Source organism: Pygocentrus nattereri, chromosome 5, assembly GCF_015220715.1.
Source record: "Pygocentrus nattereri isolate fPygNat1 chromosome 5, fPygNat1.pri, whole genome shotgun sequence".
Lineage (NCBI taxonomy): Eukaryota > Metazoa > Chordata > Actinopteri > Characiformes > Serrasalmidae > Pygocentrus > Pygocentrus nattereri.
In genome coordinates, this window is record NC_051215.1 from 27,763,569 (window position 1) to 27,784,811 (window position 21,243).

At 39.4% G+C, this 21,243-nt stretch overlaps 1 protein-coding gene across 3 annotated transcripts; it reads left to right on the forward strand.

The window, feature by feature from the left end:
• Positions 1 to 1,779: 1,779 nt before the first annotated feature.
• On the forward strand, positions 1,780 to 20,312 carry fam120b (family with sequence similarity 120B). 3 transcript variants are annotated; one of them, XM_017690687.2, is made up of 11 exons: positions 1,780 to 1,825; positions 3,254 to 4,308; positions 4,398 to 4,578; positions 5,808 to 5,909; positions 7,952 to 8,124; positions 8,449 to 8,541; positions 12,571 to 12,777; positions 13,828 to 13,930; positions 15,220 to 15,327; positions 17,675 to 17,735; positions 17,888 to 20,312. In XM_017690687.2, exons 2-11 carry the CDS (start codon positions 3,313 to 3,315, stop codon positions 17,925 to 17,927), a joined length of 2,064 nt encoding a protein of 687 aa, XP_017546176.1. In that variant the 5' UTR covers positions 1,780 to 1,825; positions 3,254 to 3,312; the 3' UTR covers positions 17,928 to 20,312. The 3 variants fall into 3 exon arrangements, with proteins under 3 accessions (XP_017546176.1, XP_017546177.1, XP_037394654.1); XM_017690688.2 differs by lacking the exon at positions 1,780 to 1,825 and adding an exon at positions 1,830 to 1,877; XM_037538757.1 differs by lacking the exon at positions 1,780 to 1,825 and having other exon boundaries at positions 2,354 to 4,308.
• Positions 20,313 to 21,243: the final 931 nt, after the last annotated feature.

Below are 21,243 nucleotides of genomic sequence, written 5' to 3' on the forward strand. Positions count from 1 at the left end.
GTGTGTGTGTGTGTGTGTGTGTGTGTGTCTAAAAGGGTTCTTTGGCAGCGACACTACATGCGTGGTTCCTTTTGGTTCTAGGGACCAAGTGGAACCATATATAACACTGGAACCATATACAACACATTCTGCGTCAATCTGAAGAACCAAGATATTTATGCATGCAAATGGCTCTTTTAGTGTTCATGGTTCTGTTTAGAACCCTTAAGAACCATCTTTTTATGAGTGCATGTTTTACTATTTATTTCAACACTGGAGATCGCCTCAGGCGCGGACAAATGGGGATCTGAATGGTTTTGGTCACTTTCCAATAAAAGCAAAGGTCACAGCGCTCTGCACTTTACAGTTCAGCCCTCCGCGCTGACGCTTTGTGCGCGAGAGCGGACTTAAAAACAACGTGACGCAGCAGAGTCGCGCGCCATTACAATGACAAAAGCGCAGGCGCGTGGCTCAGGATCGTATGATTGATAAGAAGCAGGTCAGCATCGCAGCTCGTGGAAACATCTAAGACCGACTGAGAGCGAACCGCCATCTGTTTTCCTCCGTGCTGGTTTTCTCTTGCCCTCCTCGCTCGGTATGAAAGCCTGGCTGCGAGATTAGCACAGCCTCTAAGACCCAGCGAGCAGGTCTTTGTATCTCAAGTCAGATTACTCCGGCCAGCTGCTATGAGTGGGCATGAACTCTTCACAGTAGCCCGGCTATTGTAACGGAGAAAAGGTTTTGGGGGTCCCGTGCGTGCGTGAGGGGTTGAATTCTTCGGCTGAAGACAGTCGCGTGCCGATGTCCCTCAGAGAACATCTGCCCCTTTCCCCGCGGTGGTTTTGTTCGTTTGAGAAAGTTCAGTTCAAAGAGAGGCAGAGAAAAGAAAATCAATAGATCAGCAGAGCACGGGAGCGCGCAACGGCTCTCTGGGCTCTGACAGGCTCCGAAACACGGCTGTTACACGACGACTGCGCAGCCGATTTGGGCTGCTTTCCTTAATTAAAGTGGAAGAAATTCGCTCGATAGCGTGAAAGCGTTGCAGAAACACGCTAAAAAGCACGTTCACTCATCAGGCCAGCGGTTTTGAGTCTGATTCTAAAATGAACGCCTCGTCTTAAACACAAGCCACAAGTCTAATTCATGCTCTGCTAAAAAGCACCTTACAGATTCTGTGGCCAAGTGGCAAAAAGTTGCTGTGGTCAGCACCAAAAGTCAAGCACATGTGGTAAAAAAAATAAATGCATCTTTACACCAATATTCTTACCCCACAAATCCTGCTGTGAGACTATTTCCCAGCCATGACTGGTGGTTATCCTAAGGGAGGATGCTGCAATGGACTTGAAACGCTGCCAAAGCAACAGTCAGGAAGGTGCTTGAAATGTCATTAGGTGGCTGGAACAGAAACAGTGGGGAAATAAGCCATGTGTTCATTGTTGGTCATCAGCTACAGCTTTAAAAATGCAGTGGGTGGAGAATCTTAAAAGTCTTAGCATTAGGAACAACAAAAATGCCAATATTTTTGGTCAAAAATATGTTTGGTGAGTAAGTAAGTGAGAACATAGCTTATACATAGAACTTGTTAAAATGTGGTCGTTTCACTTGTAAGTTCCAAAATTGTCTGTTACTTGTTATTATTTGAAGGCCAGGCATATTTGGCAGTTTAATTTTGCCAGACTGGTGAAAAAAAGGCATTCAGTCATGAAGAGCAGGTCCAGCATCAGTGCTGAACACACAGCACAGCCCGTTGGTCTGAAGCGTGTCTGTTCGGCTGAGCGGCTCCTTTAAGGCAGTTCTGACCGCCGATTGGTTGGGCTGTTCCGGATGAAGGAAGCAGCTTTGTGAGGTGAGTGCTTTGTAAACAGCGCTGTGGGCTCTAGGTTAGGGTTCTCTGCTCGGTTGGTAACGTTACTCTGCTTCAGCTCATTTTTTACAGTTTTGCCCTGTTTCACAAAAACTAAACGGCGCTGTTTGCGCGTTTGGAGTCCGTGTTCGCGTTAGCATCAGCTTAGTAGGCGTCACGGAGCTGAAGTCAGCAGTATTCCCCAGCTTCTCGTTCACATTTTCCCGTTCCACCTTAAAAAGAAGTTGGATTCTTGTTCGAATAGAACCGTTCCCTTTACTAAAGAATCCTTGAGGAACGATCATTTTAAGAGTGTAGAGAACACGCCAGTCTTCGGGTGGAACCTCTAGCTAACTACACAAGTTGGGTTCTTGTTCGAATTGTTCCGTTACACCTTAAATGGTGGAAGACTGAACACTAGTCTGTTCTCTACGCTCTTAAAAAGAGCGTTCCTCAAGGGTTCTTTAGTAAAGGGAATGGCTCCATTTGGAACCATAGTTCTGTGGATCTATATAGCACCAAAATGGTTCTGTTATTGTTACAAGCTTAATAAGATGGTTCTTCAAGGGTTCTTTAGCAAAGGCAATGATTCTATGTAGAACCATGGTAGTATGGATCTATAAAACACCAAAAGGGTTCTGCTATTGTGACAAGCTTTAAAAAGACACTTCTTCAAGGTTTCTTTAGCATTAAAAATGGTTCTGGTATTGTTACAAGCTTGACATTGTAATGATGGAAGAACCCTTTTTAGTGCTGTATAGAACTATTTTCATAAAGGAACCATGTAGAACTTTATGCAACACATTCTCCTGCAATCTCAAAAACCATGTTACCATGCAAAATAAAAACAACATTTAAGCATGAAATGGTTCTGTATAGAACTCACGGTTCTAAAAAAAAAAGAACAATTACCTTTACTAAAATACCCTTAAAGAACCATCTTTTTTAAAGTGCCTAGACAGACTGTTGTCACTCCTGACAAAAACCTCCGTCCAAACATTTGCTAATCCATCCAGCAGCTTTGAGGAAGGCTTGCTAAGTAGTGTGTTCTTTTGAGGTCTCGGCCAAAGCGTTCAGCTGGAGTTGTGTGTTCAGCTCAGTATACAAAAGTGGAAAACAGTTTAGAAGGGAATCGATTTAACAGTTCGCTATTTTGTTGGATACGATACACTGGTGTCTGAATTTGAAACGTTTTTCAATACAGCAAGTAGTGCCTGAAAAGATGCTTTATGTTAATATGTCAGTGTATCCATTTTCAGTTTATTAGGGCATTGAACATTATAAAAGTTGCAAATCTATTAAGCATTTTGGGACAAAACCTTTCATATATTCACAAATAATCATTTGATTTTGTACACACTATGGAGAGTCAAAATAAATCTGAAATTTTATGTTGTATGTGATATATTTTTATTTCTTTACATTCCAAAGAGCAAACAAGGGGCATCTCAGTCCAAGGAACTTTTCGAAGATTCCTTACGTGCATAGACATGGGTGTGAAAGGCTTGCAGTACTTCATGGAGGCTTGTTGTCCAGAGACCTGCTTACCCGTGGACTTGCGACAGATGGCTGCTGCTCATGCTAAAGCCCATCCTGACTCCACTGCTACAGTGGTAGTAGACGCAATGGCCTGTCTGAGGTACTGGTATCAATGCCATGCTTGGGTGCATGGAGGTCAGTGGAAGGAGTACATGCATTTACTGGAGGAATTTGTGGGTGCATTCACAGCAGCCGGCTTAAGGTTAGTGTTTTTCTTTGATGGGACCATAGAGGAACAGAAGCGGGCAGAATGGGTGAAGAGACGTCTGAGAGTTAACCAGGACATTGCAAGAGTATTTCAATACGTTAAGAATCACCACCAGCAACCAGACAGGGAAATGTTTTGTCTCCCCTCAGGACTTGCCACCTTCTCCAGATTTGCCCTCAAGTCCCTTGGACAAGAAACATGGTGCTCTGTTCGTGAAGTGGACTATGAGATTGCGCAATATGCCCTTTCTAACAACTGTATGTGTATTCTTGGCCAAGATACAGATTTTGTTATCTATGACACTGTTTCATACCTGTCTATCGCAAAACTTAGATTAGACAACATGACCACAGTGCAGTTCTGTAGAGAAAAGCTCTGTCACATCCTAAAGCTTCAGAAGTCTGATCTTCCTCTCCTGGCCTGCATTCTTGGTAATGATGTTGTACCAGAGCAGCAACTGCAATACGTCCGTAAAAATGCTCTGACCTCATATGGGAAGAAGCATCAGGGTGATAAAGTCCATGCCGTGGCGGATTTCATTAGTAGACTTCATCTTAATGTTGATGGAACACTTGGCTTCTCTTTGGTGCATTTATCCAAAGCAGACAAGGAGGTCACGGAGAAAGGAATGCAGTCATATCTACTCCCAGGACAAACATCTCCTTGGCTAGATTGCAGCCTGCCTCCTCCAGAGCCAGTATGTGTGATGCAGAAATATATGAATGCAGACATATTACAGGTAATAAACAGTACATAAGCACTGTCTTATTTTAAAGTCATTGTTAAATCAGTACAGAGTTTGAATGATCTGAATTTCCGTTGTTGCAGGCAGCAAAGGAGAAGCATGTGCAGGCTGAGTGCTTTATGATCTATAACGTGCTGCATGATGGGGTGGTGGACTGCAGCAATACGCTGGAAGATGAGGAGGAAGTAGAGCTACCACCACAGGCAATTTTGTACCAGCCTGTTAGAGAGCATATCTACAGTATTCTTCTGCCAGCACTGCCAGGTGGGGTCCATCTCATTTTAAGTTAATCGTCTTTAAGGAGGAATTCCACTGATTACTCACATGTCCTGCATAATTGAACTGTTAAGATGCAAGCGACGTCAGTCAGAACTACCTACCTACACGTGTAGGTTCACAAATCAGAGTTAGAAAGTTTCTCAACAATTGACCGTTTTCAATTGACCACTCTGGATGACTTTGTTTACATCTCTTTGAATTATGCAGACATTTTGAAAACTAAATGATGTCATTTTCAGCATTAGTCATCTTCTACAGCTTTACGCTCAAAATGTAGAGACTGTTCACATCAATATAGACATTTCTGAGAAATTCTAATAATAATAATAATAATAAATAACAGTATCAGTAAAAGAAAACACTGGGCCTCATTCACCAATATATTCTTAAGTTCTTTCTTAAATGTGTTCTTGACAAAGGTCCTAAGAATAAAATCTATGTCAGATTCATGACACGTTCTTAAACCACAGAAATCACACCTTTGTGTTCTTGAGTGTGTGTAGATTCTGTTCTTACCTAAGAAAAAAATCCCAGTAATCATGTGACGCTGAACATTGCCAGAACATATGAATCAATGATGCAGGTGCTTTCTGACATCTGACAAATTTAATCTTTATCCTCATGCATTCTGGAAAGTCTGAGCTTTATGTGTGAACAATGTGGAATTTTACATTAAACTAATCCGTGCCGAGCACAGGTAGAAGAAGAACGTACACAATGTAGAATCTTTTCTCGTATCCTATCAGGGATTCCCTCTCCTGTGTCCTCCTCCCACAGCTTTTTAATTTTGTCTAACAGGTCATAATTTAGTGAATCATTATTGCATTATTAAGGAGGAAAATTAACCTTTTCATAGTATGAGGAAGTGACAAGAGATCATCTAAGATATTAGACTTTGGCAAATTTGGAACCTAAGTTACTTACTAACAAGTAAGTAGAAGAAATTACTTCTTAAGAACAGTTGATGAATGTGGTCCATTGTTCCTTTAGAAACCGAGAAGGTTTATGCCAACAGAGCTCGTAACATTGAATAAATCTATTGCTACTTTCTGAATCCAGAATGATTTGCCATTTATTATATTTTAAAGAAAAAATAGGAACAGATTTTCTGTGGAATATTTGATCTTAAGAGTTTTGTTTTTACTATTGGAATTTCTTGTTTATCCTGATATTTTTAAGAATTATTTATCCGTACTTCTTTATCTCTTCTCTAGATTCTTATGATCATACTTTCACTGTCAAGGAGTGGTTTGTTTTTCCAGGGAATCCACTAAAGGAGCCAATTAAAGTGGGTCCCAGGCTCTTAAATCTACCAGGTATGTAATTTAAGCACTACACTTTAATTCTGAAAAATCTAAATTGAGTGAGATTGACCATTGGGTTTCAGGTTGGATTAAATGTGATAACTGTCCAGTCTTTAAGTGCAAAATAAGCATACAAAATTTAGAAGGAAAAACTGCAGAGCTCTGAGGAGTGTTTGCTGATTTCATTGTTGATCTTGGTTTATACTGTTCAAGTCCCTCCACAGGCTGGCAGGCTGACTGTGGCGAGGGCTTCGCTACTCAGTGGCATTTTTTGGAACCGTAGTTACATTTTTGTTTTTAAGGTGCTCTGTTGTTGCTTTGGCTTAGCGCTTAAAATTCAGTACTGGATGGTTAACTATGTTCCCAGTTCTAGTGCCATAAGAAATAGTAGGTTTTAGTTTTTATTTTTCAGGGGAATTTTTCTGGCTCCCTCAACGTGACAATTTTTTTATTTTTTATTTTTTGTTCTTTCACATATGCTCCCTTTCAAAAGTTTAAAATGGCTTGTTTGATTAATAATTGGTTTTATAATAGAACCACTTATACAATATAGTCTGAAATAGACACCAGATGCTGCTCAGAATTATATATTTCTATTAATATACACTCTCAGAAAAGAAGGTGTGAAACTGTCAGTGGGGCAGTCTCCTTTTGTCACTGGGGTGCCTCAAGGGTACAGCTCAGTACCTTTAGTTAGGGAACATAATTGTACTATTAACCATTGAAATGATATTTCTAAGCTTTATTGACTCCACACACCCTGTCTCGTATGTATAAATACATACTTTTCCACTGGCAAAAACCTATTTAAGGTGCAGAGTTGGACCTTAAAATCACTGTTGTTCCTTTGAGAGAACATTTACATTGTTTGTACCTTGATGAAGGAGAAATGTACCTGTACAGAACCTCAATTTCTAACAGTGTAAGAGGTAATAGAAATATTGCATGATGGATACTATATACTCTGTAATTATATATATACAATAATTTCTTGTAAATGTTTTCTGTATTATATAGGTTTCATAGCAATGGTCTTATCCTATCCGCTTTGTGTTGGCTTTAGAGTTTCACTTGAATGTTAGTCAACATGTGTAAAAACAAACAATCTGATGGACTGTGTTATAATAAGCAGTAGCACAGATAAAAATGGGGATAAAATGTAATTACATTTAAGAGGTCTGTTTTCAAACCACAATATATACTTTCATCAGCAGAAAACAGCTAATCTGACTTACTGTATATTTGACCAGACATAATGCATCATAGTCATCTAAAGAAACTCATAACCTTTTAGGTTTGTTGTTGTTAAAAATGTGTACAATACTTTGTAATAAGATCATCAGCTCTTAAATGGACACACGTTTACATGTACATGTAATTTTGATGTCTCAAATTTTTGAGTGTGGTAAGCTTAAAAGTGTTTTTAGCTAAAAAAAAAAAAAAATCGAAGCAAATCAGTGCAAGTTTAATCATTTAAATCAGCTTTGTTTTGCCTGCCATTTTTGTGAACAATTCAGCTGTGTGCAAATGGTAAACTTCCACATAATAGTTATAAAAAAAGCAGAACAGCAAATATCAGCACAATAAACAATTTTTTTTAAATTGTTTTGATTGATATAGTGAGTAATATGGATTGTGCTGATTGTTTAACTGTACTGTTAGAATGCTGTTAATACTGTTAAAATGCTGTTAAAACAAACTCTGCCATGTGGTGGCTGTCCTTTAGCTGGGCTGGATCTCACTGTGAGATATTTATATGCTCTAAAGCAGTGCTTTATTACAGCCACCAAGAGGGTTATTAAAATAATATGTGTGAATTCTGTGAGTAACACACAACTGAGAAACACAAACTCTCAGTAAATAAATAAAACTCTCACTGTAGAAAGTCTCTACATGCTACAAAAATTGTCTGTGTGGTCAGTCTTAAGGAATATCTGTCCAATTACAGTGATGCTGTGGGAATACAAGATGACCAAAGTACATTCTAACTGAATACATTTTCATACCAACCATGTCTCCCCCTTAGTAATTACATTATTCTTATCAATTAACAGAGAGAGCTCCTGACCTGGCGACTCTGTGGTTTGGGAATGACTCTGAGGTGAAAGGTGTCCGTTTGTCCACTTTCCTGGCTGTGTTTGACCTACAGGACTTCACTGAGGACCTGAATCATTTAGATAGCCCTTTGGTAGCTGTCATTTGTTTTGTAACATACGTTGCACTTCAGGTGAGTTTACCCTACAGCTCTTAGCTTTTCATGTTGGTCATTAGTTTGTTGGTGTTTTGTTATTTCTCAGTTGGGATTCCAGTGCTGTAGCCTGTGGTAACCTTCCATGTACTGTTTAATGTCTGCAGCTTAATTGCTTCTTTAGCCTTGCTTGTTGTGTGTATTTCTTATCAGGCACTGGGTGTGACCTATGCCTCAACTGAAATGTCTTTCTTTATGCATGGGTTTCTAATGATGGTTTTCAAACTGTTTGTTATGTACACTTAGATTTGTTTCACTTTTCACTGCTTGCAAACTGTAAAGGACTATTTGTTCTTATTTTAGGCTAAACACCTTTCCCTGGAAGACATAGATGCATATCTAAGTCAAGCTGTCTGTATCAGATATAAATCCTACTCAGAACTGCAACAAACCAGGGTAAGTGGCACAAACATCTCTTTTGGAGCCACCCAGAGACATTACAACTTTCAGTTGTTCAGAAAATTGGTCTGCATTTCTGTCATCGTCAGAAGCTTACAAATGTAACCCATAATCCATTTCAAAGGTGCCCTCCAGCTATGTTTCTAACCAGAAATCTCCCCATAAACAGAAACTCAGCAGTTGTTTGAGTGTTGGTGAATGATTAAAGCACATTTATACTGTGTATCCTCAAGGACACTGCAGGCTGTTTTGCTCAGAGCTGCAACTCATGGTAAATACCTCACTCCCCTGCCAAACCAACACTTCATGAAGTTGCAAAAAATTAAGGCCACCATTTTTTTTCTCCAGCAGAGCAAGTCGCCTTCAGCGATGGATTTGATTCTTTCACTGTTGAGAAAATAAGGCAAAAGAGAGACTTGGGGGGATAATTTTTGGTCGCCTTGCGACATTCCTCCCAAAAACTGCTCTAATTGTGGTCTGAACCTGAGAGCAATGCTCTGGTGACGGGCTCCGAGACGTCCCTGCCGGTGACCACAGGGCTATTTCAGCTCCCACCCTAATTTAAACCTACTATGCACGCTATTTCAGACGCAGCCTCCGAGGCAGCCCATGGTTTTGGAGTGCCCGGATTGAACACTCTCCCCACAGCAGAGATAATGGACGATAGAGTGACAAATTAGAGCCTCATGGGAGATATGCAGGAAACCACCTCTTGATTTACGTGTCACGTTTGCTTGGGCGCATGAACCAACTCCTCTTGGCCCACCTCTCCTTCCCTAACTCAAACGTCATCACTGTTTCTGAGCCTGGAGAAACAAATTGTGTCCTTAACATAGAGAAATGTAGTTGAAGAACTTACATCTTGAATGTAATATTTCAATATATTTTTGTTTAACCGGTGTTTACCAATTATTTTTGTTGTTTTGTATTTGTCCCAATCTTTCAGGGACAGTGTGGTTTAAATTTGCCATGAGCGTTATGACATATCATATCATTATTATGATAAGCTTTTCTGAGCAGGTTGTGGGTATTGTTAGTACACTGATCAATGATGTTTAGTCTTAAAGCATAAAGCATAAATGGCTCTGCTTAATTGGGTTTATATTTCAAAAGCATAGAATTCCTAGAATATAATTTCAAATATATGACAGTGTTGTTTTCCTGGAACCTTGTGTCCGTTCCAACTTATCAGCCCCTTAAAAAATGTAATTTCTTGACATGTAATGTCAAACGTCTTCAAATATTGTGATATATTTGCCATGTTTCCCACCTCTGGTTTACATTCTCTTAGGAATTTTAAGCTTGTACCTGCATGCGTCTTGGAAATTAGAGGTTATCTTCCTTTTGCCTAATATTTCTGCTATATCGCCCACCGCTACTCACGTGTAGAGGTGGGTGATATAGCGGAAATATTATATGATACACAATATGTGTCACAATGTTTAGTTTTTCTGGGATTTAATAAGTTGAAACAAACATAAAAGCCCCACTATGGCTACATTTAAAAAATGCTATCAATACCTATGATGTTTTTTCCAGTGTTTCACGAACTGCACTACAATAGATCCAGTTAATCAGGCCTAATGATACTCTATTTCTAATAAAACTTGCAGTTATTCAATGTTTTTTAAAGAGAAGCCTAAATATTATAACTTTTTGAAATAATATTTGAAATAATAATTTGAAATAATAATTGTTGTACTATGTAAACACTGTGAAAATGTTATAATGTACCATTCATTTGCTTGTCCATGCAGTCTGTGTATGGAAAATAAGTTGCAAAAAACAGCCACTCTGTCTATAGCAGTTTAGCTCTGCCCACTGATGCTGACACAATAACAACAAAATATCATCATATTGTCCATCCCTACATGTCCGCAGTTGTACTTGCTTGTATGATTGTGTCAGCAGGGCTGAAGTGAGATGGGGGAGTTTATGTGGGCTGCAATCAGCAATCCTCTGGCTGGTGAATGATTCTGTTCAGGGACTGTGTGTTTAGTGACCGCGGAACAGCAGGTGTTGAATTGCCGAGTGGCTCAGGGAAGCGTGTGTGCGCGCACAAGTGTGTGTTTAAGGCACAGTGGTGACAGCCTGCCGCTGGCCAGATGAAAGTGTGCGAAGCTGTCCTGCCTCCCATGTGCTGGAGGGAGGCAGGAGCACCTGTTGCACGTGCCATTGTTCTTGCTGCATCAGAAGCGGCACTGTCACATCTGCCTGAAAAGTGAAAAGGGGATTGCAGGGGAGGGGTTTGAGGCTAGCTTTAAGAGCTGGACAGATGGCAGGAGAGTCTCCAGGGGCTCCATACCCCCCTCTAATCTCTCTCCTCCTGTGCTGCTTTGTGACACTGAGGGAATGTGAATGCAAGCTAGCGCTAAAGATGCCCCTGTGTGCACACATGCACCAGTAACTACACAGACTTAATAAGACTGGAATCGAATGAGGCTCTGCAGGGAATCTTTTCACAGAATACAAAATGAAGGTTCACATGGTTTTAGGTTCTTCATACTTGCACAGTTCCACTTATGTTTTACCTTTTTGTTCAACACCTCTAGATTTTTACAGAGGTGAAATGGCACAGATGTGAGGTAGAGGTGTCATCACACAGGTGGCCAGCAGACAAGTTTTAACTGTCGCTATTCATGTTAAATTGTGGCCCCAGGCCCTGCTGGACTCTTCTAGGCATCTGGCTGTGGCAGCTCTCATTGTTTATGGAGTCAAACCCTAGAAGAACAGCTGCTGCTCTTCCTTGAAGAGAGAAGCACTGCCCTCTATCTCTCCGCCAAACAGCAGGCTACTGTTGGTAATCATTGCCTAGAAATTTGCTGGCGGCATTCCAAGCATTGAATGCCTCAGATTTGCTTCAATCAAACTTCAATCAAAAGTAGCCAAACAGCGCACAAGTTCCAAAAAGTAAATAAATGAGCGCCACAAAGCTGTCTTGCTCTTTGAAAGAGAAAACTTTGCTCCCAGGTGCAAAGAGCTTAATATTTTGAACTATGACACGTAGAGATGGGCCGTCGACTGTCTCTGCCACTTTGGCTTTATCTCGGGGCTGTTTTTTGTTTGCGCTAGTTTAAGCTATGTTTGAGAGCGGAGCAGGTGGTAGGCAAGTCTTTTGGTGTCACAGAAGCTAATCGGTCCTTCTCTTATCTTCCCTGGCTCAGAGGGAGGAAGCCAGGTGAGCAGCGGACGGTTGAGAGAGAACATCTGCCCCCTCCCCCTCCCTGCACATCCCGTTATCTTGACTGGTATTTCAGATTATCTCGCACGACTGTGTGAGGTTCCTTAAAAAGTACTAAAAAGTCTTTAATTGAATGAGCTTAACCTCTTTAACTCAGTCATAACATTTCATAAGCTACTTTCAAAAGGTGGGTGTTATGAAAGCTGTAACTGTCTTCTTTCCAGTCAAATAGATGGTGATGTATTTTAAAACTTTATAATAGAAGAAGCTGAACTCACAATTTTTTTTTCTACTGAAAGTAAACCTATTTTTCCACAAATCTGCGCTATAAACTGGATCTCAGATGGTGAACTGGATCTTCAGTGATATGCACTGTTTTATCAGTAAATTGTAAGCATATAGCATTATATTTATGATCATAAAACACACTTTCTGTTCATTTGAGGGGAGCTTTTACAAAAACCAAGTTTTCCCAAAACTTTTTATTTCATATAGATACTGAATAATTTGCCTTACAATTTGGGCATGTAAATTCAGATGGAAAAACTAAAATATACCAGTGAGCATAAGAAGTCTTATATACTTACCTGTATTTTTTCTCATGGTCTTAAATATGTAACAAGATAGTTCTGCTAAATGTGTTATCACTTATCAAATAGCAAATTTTACTGCCTACAGAGATGATTAATTTGAATGTGAAATAGATGCCAATAGTCATATTGTTTTTTTTGAGCTGACTACATCAATTCTGTTGAGATAATGGTTTTAAAATGCCTTACAACTGGTAAAAAAACATATTAATAGTCTTAAAATCATATTGACTTTTTGTATAACCGCTCATACAGGTTCCTGAGGTAGACCCAAGGGCTGTCCAGCTTGGCTCACTGTTACTACGTGGCTTGACTTATATCATTGCAGCCAACAGTGCCTGTGGTTTTCCTTTTCCAATGAGTGAGCTCATGCCTTGGAAAACCTTTGATGGTTTGCTGTTCCATTCCAAGTACCTGCAGGCTCATTCTGGTTGTTCTAAAGAGGAGCTTCTGGAGGGCAATGTGAGTAAACATCTCATGAGTGGTGGTGATTCCGTGAAACATGTTAAGTGTGCTAAATGAAAAATGCAATACATATTCATCCAGTATTAACTGACAGTAGGCTAGATAAAGGAGATAAAAGAGCTCTCCCAAACATGGTGGTGCCCCAACAGTACACTGTGTAAAAAATATTCAGTATGCTTAAAAGAAACTTAAAATTATGCATAATAAACATGCATTGTGTCCATGAATACATCAGGAAAATGTTTAAAAATTATTTTTATGTGTTGCCAAGTTGGTTCCAGCTCCCAACATCTATATGAGCAGTGTTTTCCAGAATGTCCTGTCTTCTGTTTGGGGCTTTAGGGTTCTTAATGTCTTGTTCATTATATCTCCGTTTTGTTGCTGATCATCCTCTTTCTCTTTTACCTTAAACTGTTCCAAGAATAATTGCCTTTTCTAACAAATTACTTCTTCTCATATGCCCAAAATTAGTTTCTGTTTGGTTATCTGTGTTTAAAGTGAGAGATGAGGCTTGTTTTGGTCAAGGATTTCTTTTCTTTGCTGTCAAAGGTACTCTCAAAAGTCTTTACCAGCACCAAAGTTCAAAGGCATCAGTATTTTTCTTGTCACACTTTTGTTGTCCAGCTTTCACGTCCATAAAGAACCACAGAAAAGACTATGACTTGGACATTTCAGATCTTTGTTTGCAGAGGCCAATTGTTATATTTAAAGATCTTTTGAATCTCTTTCATCTTTGTTCCTACCTGTGTCTTATTTCTTGCCTGGTGGATCCTTTGTTGTTAATAATTGACCCAATTAAACAAAAGCTGTCTACTGCTCTTGCGTCTTCCCATCAATGGTAAAATTAGTTAGTTAAGGTTTCCTGTTGTCAAAACCTTAGTTGGCCTTATTATTAAGCCTTGAGGAACATCACAGATAGCAATAATTGAATACATGATGTTTAATGCAAAATGTGAGATTGTCAAATTGCTGATTTATTATATAATATATAAATTGTTACAGTGTCAGTTTTTCCCATTTACATGCAGTATGATGTTTTTGTTCCAGCCTGCCTGGACTACACTCTTCCTCTCACTCCGAGAGCTGGTGCTAGGAGCCTGCAGGAGGCGCGGCTCCACCATCCCCAGCCAGCCTCGCAGAGTACAGCATGGTGAGAGAACAGTTGCACTTCTCCTACTTTACCTACAAACCATGGGACAGATTATTCCATCTCAACCTGTGTAGCACAAAGAAAAATCATAAAAGTACCTTCTTGTGTTTAAAGAAAATAGTTGGCTTTGTACAAATTCAATTGGGAACTGCTTAACAAACAGGGAGACAGTTTATTGTATGCCATCTAGTGATTCACTGCTGAGGTACAATGCAAAAATTAATACTTGGAAAAAGACAGTGCTGCTTTGAGCACTCTTATAATATGTCGATATATAGAGAGCTTGTAATCCTTGTCCATTCTCTGAATAAAACAATGTGAGACAGTGGAGGATCCTGCTGAGGGAAGTTCAGTTCTGGTACCTCTTGCAGCCATACAATATTCAGTAGGCTACATAATATAATCCATCTGGTCTATGGTACTGAAACAGTCTGCTGCCAGACAATTTTAGATACAGACCATGTTTTGTCATAACAAGAATAATTCTGGGTTGCTTTTTATAGGAGGTGATCTATATTAGGTAACATAACAAGACAACAAAATTATAACGTGGGGGCTGTTACAATCTCCTGGAGCCCCGTTTCGTTTCAGTTGGCTTTCAGCGTGCTGTGGTCCCTTGGCAAGATTAAAAGAGGCCTTATGGTGAAATTGTCTCCATCTGTTTTTTTTCTATTGATGTTGAACAGCGAGTGAAGGGCATGTTGTGTCTCAGTGGCAAGTCTTCTGTTTTGTTCGTGTTACAGCTACATCTTCTCTGCTGCATTTCATTATTTATTTATGTTTTAGATCAGGGACTTTTAGTTTTACAAGTAAATGTTGGGTGATTATTAGTGTAAGGAGCAGTCTAAATTAAGTAGAAACATGTTTGAATGCCATTCGCTTTGGACAAAAATACCCATCAATATTACAAAAGTAACAACTGTATATGTCACTGTGAGACAGAAAGAAAACAAAGAATAAGATCTTTGATCCTCTTTTTTCATTTTTTCCTATTAAAATTTTGTTATGAAGGAGGGGTTACTTTACATTTCTGATCCGGTATTCTGCAGATATAAATGTGATATTCAAGTAAACGTATAAAACGTCTGTCTTTAATTTATGTCTGCATTTGAGCTGGTAATCACTGCCTCAGGCTTGTGGGGAGGTGGTGGTGAAGTTCAGGCTTCGGAGAATTGTATGGTTTATGTTTCCAGTGATTCGCAATTTCACTGCTCCATAGCAAATGCTTATTCTGAGGGACTGCACCCCATAATTAAAATCACATTTAAATGATACTGTAATTTCCTCAGGGAGGCCCATGGATGGCAAGCCTCACAGAGCGAGTGGACCCCAACCCTTTAGCACCTCAGACCAGTACTATAGGCAGCAAACGAGAGGCCCTCCGCCCTGTATGCAAGGTACAGTTTAGCACTTTCATGCACACAAGGTAGATATACATACAGTGCTCTCAAAACAGCTGTTTAACACATTTGTTTTTGCAGCAGCAGGAAAAGAGATGAAAATATACTTTTAACAGAAAATATTCAGAAATATAATGTCAGATTATTTAGTATCTTGTGTGTCCACACTTTGTCTTTATTACAGCATTCATTCTTTCTTACTTGTAGTTTTTCAAAGAAATCTGCAGGGATATTTTTCCAAACCTCCAAAGTTCAGTCTAGAAGTTGGTTGCATTGTCTGCTTCTCTAGATCCAAGTAATTTCAAACACATTCCGTGATGCTGAGGTCCATACAGTGGTCAGACCACTGTTCCTGGACACGAGCAACTTCTTTGTTTCATAAGCAGTTTTTTTAGCAAGTTTTAAGTGCTGTTTATCTGATAGTGACTGATCTGGTGGTCTACCAGGTCTTACATATTTTTTAGGACTCTGTACCTTTTATTTTTTTCAAACTCCAGTTATGGACACTTTCTGTTATTTTCACTTTACTTTCTCCTTCATTATGCAAGACGTTTATCTTATACAACCCCAATTCCAATGAAGTTGGGACGTTGTGTAAAACATAAATAAAAACAGAATATGATGATTTGCAAATCCTTTTCAACCTATATTCAGTTGAATACACTACAAAGACAAGATATTTAATGTTCAAATTGATGAACTTTATTGTTTTTTGCAAATATTCACTCATTTTGAATTTGATGCCTGCAACACTTTCCAATGAAGTTGGGATAGGGACAACAAAAGACTGAGAATGTTGAGGAATGCTCAAAAAACACCTGTTTTGAACATTCCACAGGTGAACAGGTTAAGTGGAAACAGGTGAGTGTCATGATTGGGTATAAAGGGAGCATCCCTGAAAGGCTCAGTCATTCACAAGCAAGGATGGGGCGAGGTTCACCACTTAGTGAACAACTGCGTGAGCAAATAGTCCAACAGTTTAAGAACAACTTTTCTCAACGTGCAATTGCAAGGAATTTAGGGATTTCATCATCTACGGTCCACAATACCATCATAAGTTTCAGAGAATCTGGAGAAATCTCTGCAAATAAGAAAACAAGGCAGAAAACCAACGTTGAATGCCCGTGACCTGCGATCCCTCAGACGGCACTGCATTAAAAACCGACATCATTCTGTAACGGATATTACCACATGGGCTCAGGAACACTTCAGATAACCATTGTCAGTGAACACAGTTCGTCGCTCCATCTACAAGTGCAAGTTAAAACTCTGTCATGCAAAGTGAAAGCCATATATCAACAACACCCAGAAACGCCGCCACCTTCTCTGGGCCCGAGCTCATCTGAGATGGACTGACGCAAAGTGGAAAAGTGTCCTATGGTCTGACGAGTCCACATTTCAAATTGGTTTTGGAAATCATGGACGTCGTGTCCTCCGGGCCAAAGAGGAAAAGGACTGTCCGGATTGTTATCAGCGCAAAGTTCACAAGCCAGCATCTCTGATGGTATGGGGGTGTGTTAGTGCCCATGGCATGGGTAACTTGCACATCTGTGAAGGCACCATTAATGCTGAAAGGTACATACAGGTTTTGGAGTAACATATGCTGCCATCCAAGCAACGTCTTTTTCAGGGACGTCCTGCTTATTTCAGCAAGACAATGCCAAGCCACATTCCGCACATGTTACAACAGCGTGGCTTCGTAGTAAAAGAGTGTGGGTACTAGACTGTCCTGCCTGCAGTCCAGACCTGTCTCCCATAGAAAATGTGTGGCACATTATGAAGCGCAAAAAACTGTTGTACATCGAGCAAGAATTAATGTCCTCAGTTCCCAAACGCTTATTGAGTGTTGTTAAAAGGAAAGGTGATGTAACACAGTGGTAAACATGCCCCTGTCCCAACTTCTTTGGAACATGTTGCAGGCATCAAATTCAAAATGAGTGAATATTTGCAAAAAACAATAAAGTTTATCCGTTTGAACATTAATATCTTGTCTTTGTAGTGTATTCAATTGAATATAAGTTGAAAAGGATTTGCAAATCATTGTATTCTGTTTTTATTTAGTTTTACACAACGTCCCGACTTCATTGGAGTTGGGGTTGTAATTAAAACGTAACTTGTATTTAATGGCCATTTTGACTGGATTTTAAATTGTCCCTGACTTTTGCATGTCTTGTAAAGTGAAATAATGCTTCTAAAATGAGGATTGGATCTTCTACATTGGATCTTCTCTGTTCATGTACACAGAGACAAAATCAAAACATATTTGAAGGAAGGCTGAATTACAAAAGGGATCTGAGAACATATAGTAAGAAAAAGAAAATATACAAACTTTCCACTTTTATAGGTTATGTTCACAGACCAAGATCGAGACATCCCAATAGAAGAAGGTATCACCTTGCTCCAAGGTGAGTTTGGGCACAGATCTTCCAATCAGACTGTTTGGTTAATTTCATGTGTTTAATATTTTAGCTATTTTAACCAATAATATGAAAGTATTATTTAAATATCACTTGTTAAGTAATTCTTGACAATGTCCTATGTACTTACTGTGTTACAGATGGCCTCAGTATCAAAACCAAAGACCCGGTTTCAACTGACCCACGGGCTTTCAAGATGAGAGATCTGATACACTGTTGAAGTGTGGGTCATTAACTGGCCTTTTAGGAGTGTGTAGCACCCTTGAACTTTGAGTTGGCAGCTTGTTTTAGCCATTGTTATTTAAATGTGTGCTTTCCCACTGCATTGTCTACTGTAGGCTTTAAGAAATACTTCAAATTTACATAACTTTCAAACAAAGTCAATCAACCATGTTTACTTAGATTTGTAGCTTCTAGGCCAGCATTGCTTACAAACACTGGAGGTCAATAGTCATCCAGAACATTTATGTAAATACTTCCCCAGCTCTCTTAAAGTAAGCAAGCCATAGGTGTTACTAGTGCTAGTACTACGTATCTGCAGTGTTTTACAATACGCCCCTGCGCACCAGCCTCCTAGAGTCTGAAGGCGGAATAGCACTGGAAAGCAGGACGTTATGATGATGATGTTCCAATTTTAGTTTAAATATGTAAATAAGGCCTGTCCATGCCATCATGCTAAATCTTTTTTTTCTTTTATTAACAAGCTTTACATAACTTAAATTTGTGGAAACAGTTTGGGTGACTATTGACCACCAATGATTATTAGCAACATTAGCCAAGCAGCTTTACTTCTAAAATAAAAAAAATTAAAAAAATCAAACTTGGACAAACCTGTCTTGGCTGAGTGAGTACATCTGGGGTAAGTGGAAAATCATGTGAATTAGATTTTTCCCCAAACTATTCCTTTAAGAATTTGACTTTGATTACTGTACAGGACCTTATTGTTGCCTTTGGCAGTTATGCTGATACTCTTTTCCATTCTGTTGCTATAAGTGTGGGAAAGCCTGCACTGTGACGACTAGCACACACTTGCCAAAGATGTTCAGAAAAATATTATTAGGCATGAGTAATAAAAAGGCTTTTAGAGCATCTGCCCTTGCTGTAGTGTACACATCAACAGAGGGAAAGAAATCAGTACAAAAACAAGAAGAACGAAAGTGTTTTCTACGTCACCCATTGAAGTAGGCTTCCCAAGCAGGGAGGGATACCCCACCTCCTTCTACTCTCTCCTCCTCTGTGATATCCTAAACTGCCCTCAGCAGTATGTTTTGTTGAGAGGTTATGGGCTTTTTTTCCCCTATTGTGTAGATGATATGAATCAGTGACAGAAATGGAACCTTCCTGAAGTCTGTGCCAAACCCACCCTTGATGAATATTCAGCTCCAACCCTAATTAGTCTCAGATGAGCTCTTATCTTTCAACCCTAGTGGTTTGGAGCAAAGCCAGTGACACAAAAGTCCTACTATTATGTGTAGGCCTTTCCTACTTGGAGGAGGCACCAGACAGATGGGAGGGGCTGGCTTCCAATTAGCCCAAACTGTTAGTTAGAAAAACATGAATGATAATGTGCTTCATAGTGTGCGTTATTGGGATTACTGAAGCTTGATGAGATGGTTTGACAGATGGAGGCAGGGGGTGATTTTGCATTGCTAAGAGAGCCATATGATTTCGAATGTTGGAGCATATGTGAATTTGTGATTTTTTTTTTGTTTTTGTCTTGTTTTAATTTGCTCTTTATTTTTCAAGGGTCATAACTTGGATCACTGTAAGTAGGTACTCTTCATTAAATAATATAAGCCACTTCAATCACCAATCAGAATCATCTGCAGGACTTCATTTGCAAACAGTATGGCAATAATGATTCTGTGTTTTTTATGATTGTATAGCTGATATCATCAGCATATCATTTGGACACTGATGTTTATTCTCTCTAAGTTTGACTTCATGTTTACAGAAACTTATTTATAATTGACAGAATGTTCAGGTTATAGTGACAACGTCATGGCAACATTTGTACAAACTGCTACTTTGTCTGTTAAAGGGCCCATATCCTACAATGTACTAGTGAAGTCCACTTATATCAACTGTGTGGGTTTATGTACCAAAAACAACAAATAATAAATTTTTATGTGACAGTTCCAGCTGTTCTTTATCCTCTAGAATTAAACACGCTGTTTTTGTTACTGTGCCTTTAGAACCGATACCTAATGAGCTCTGTACTCATTGGCTGCCCTGAATTTTGCCTCATTCCAAGCAATATAAACACCTCTTATAACTTCAGTGTGAGTGAGTGGGGCTAAGCTGCTGTAGGCTAAACTGGCAGATATATTTGTGTTGCCGTGACATCACAAAACCAGTGGATGGCATTTTTGCAGCATAGTTTCCATATGTGAACTGTATGAACTGAAGATTGGACAGTATGCATTAAAACAGTGTTCAGATACCACTTCAAACTTTTCAAAAAGTGAAGTTTTTTGGTTTTTTTTGACATGGGCCTTTAAAATACTTTTTGAAACAGGGATCTGTTTTATTGAAGCTGAAGCATATTAAAAGTCTGACATTACACCACAATGTTTGTGTTTTTTGTCAAACTAGTCAACCAGGCTAAACAACAATCGAGGAAACTTGATTATTCATCTTAGTTATTCATCAGCTTAGTCATTGATCTTTATTATGATAAAGCTTGGCATAAATGCAGAATTCCATTACATTAAGCAAAATGTCATTGTTAGCATGCAGTACAATACTAAGTAGTTGAAAAGCTAATCTAGGCCATTTTTTCCTTTACCCATGAGGCTGTGAAACAGTGGCTCTGCTGGGATTCCTTAAACAGCCCAGAGAGGAAATAGGATATGGAGAAAGTTCCACAGCTCTTCCTCCCATCTACAGAAAATGAAGCCTTCACTGGAATGAAAAACAGAGCTATACAAACACATGCCTTGACCTTGGCATGGGTAAACCATGTAGTAATAGCAGGAAGTGGAGGCGATGGATTTATTCGTGACAGAACGAAGAGCAGATTGTCTAGTCTTTGACACTATCATTGACCAGCCGTTTTTGAACCCGTGATATGTAGGTAGACCTAATGTGAGTTCCAAGTGGAAAAAAAGAGCAATAGGACTCCTACTGCTAGTAAAAATAATAATGGATGATAAAGACAGTGATATGAGCCTGCGGTCAGTGTTACATATGTGTGTAAGAGATCTGAGAGATTGACCTATATCATTTGAAAGTCACACTTTCACCACAGATTTGTAGAGTGGGAGTTACATTTCACTGCTGTTGGAGAAACCTGGGGTCAGGTGTCTGACTCCAAAACACTGCAGCAGGGCTCGCTGTAAGGGTCCATAACTTTCCCCTCTGATCGTTTATACTTCTTTCTGTTTAATCACTTCTTGATTGACTCCTGCTATATGCAGCTTATGTGTCTTTTTGAAAACACAGAGAGGCAAAATTAGAAGTGCAACAACAGAATGTCTTTTTTATCAGTTTAATT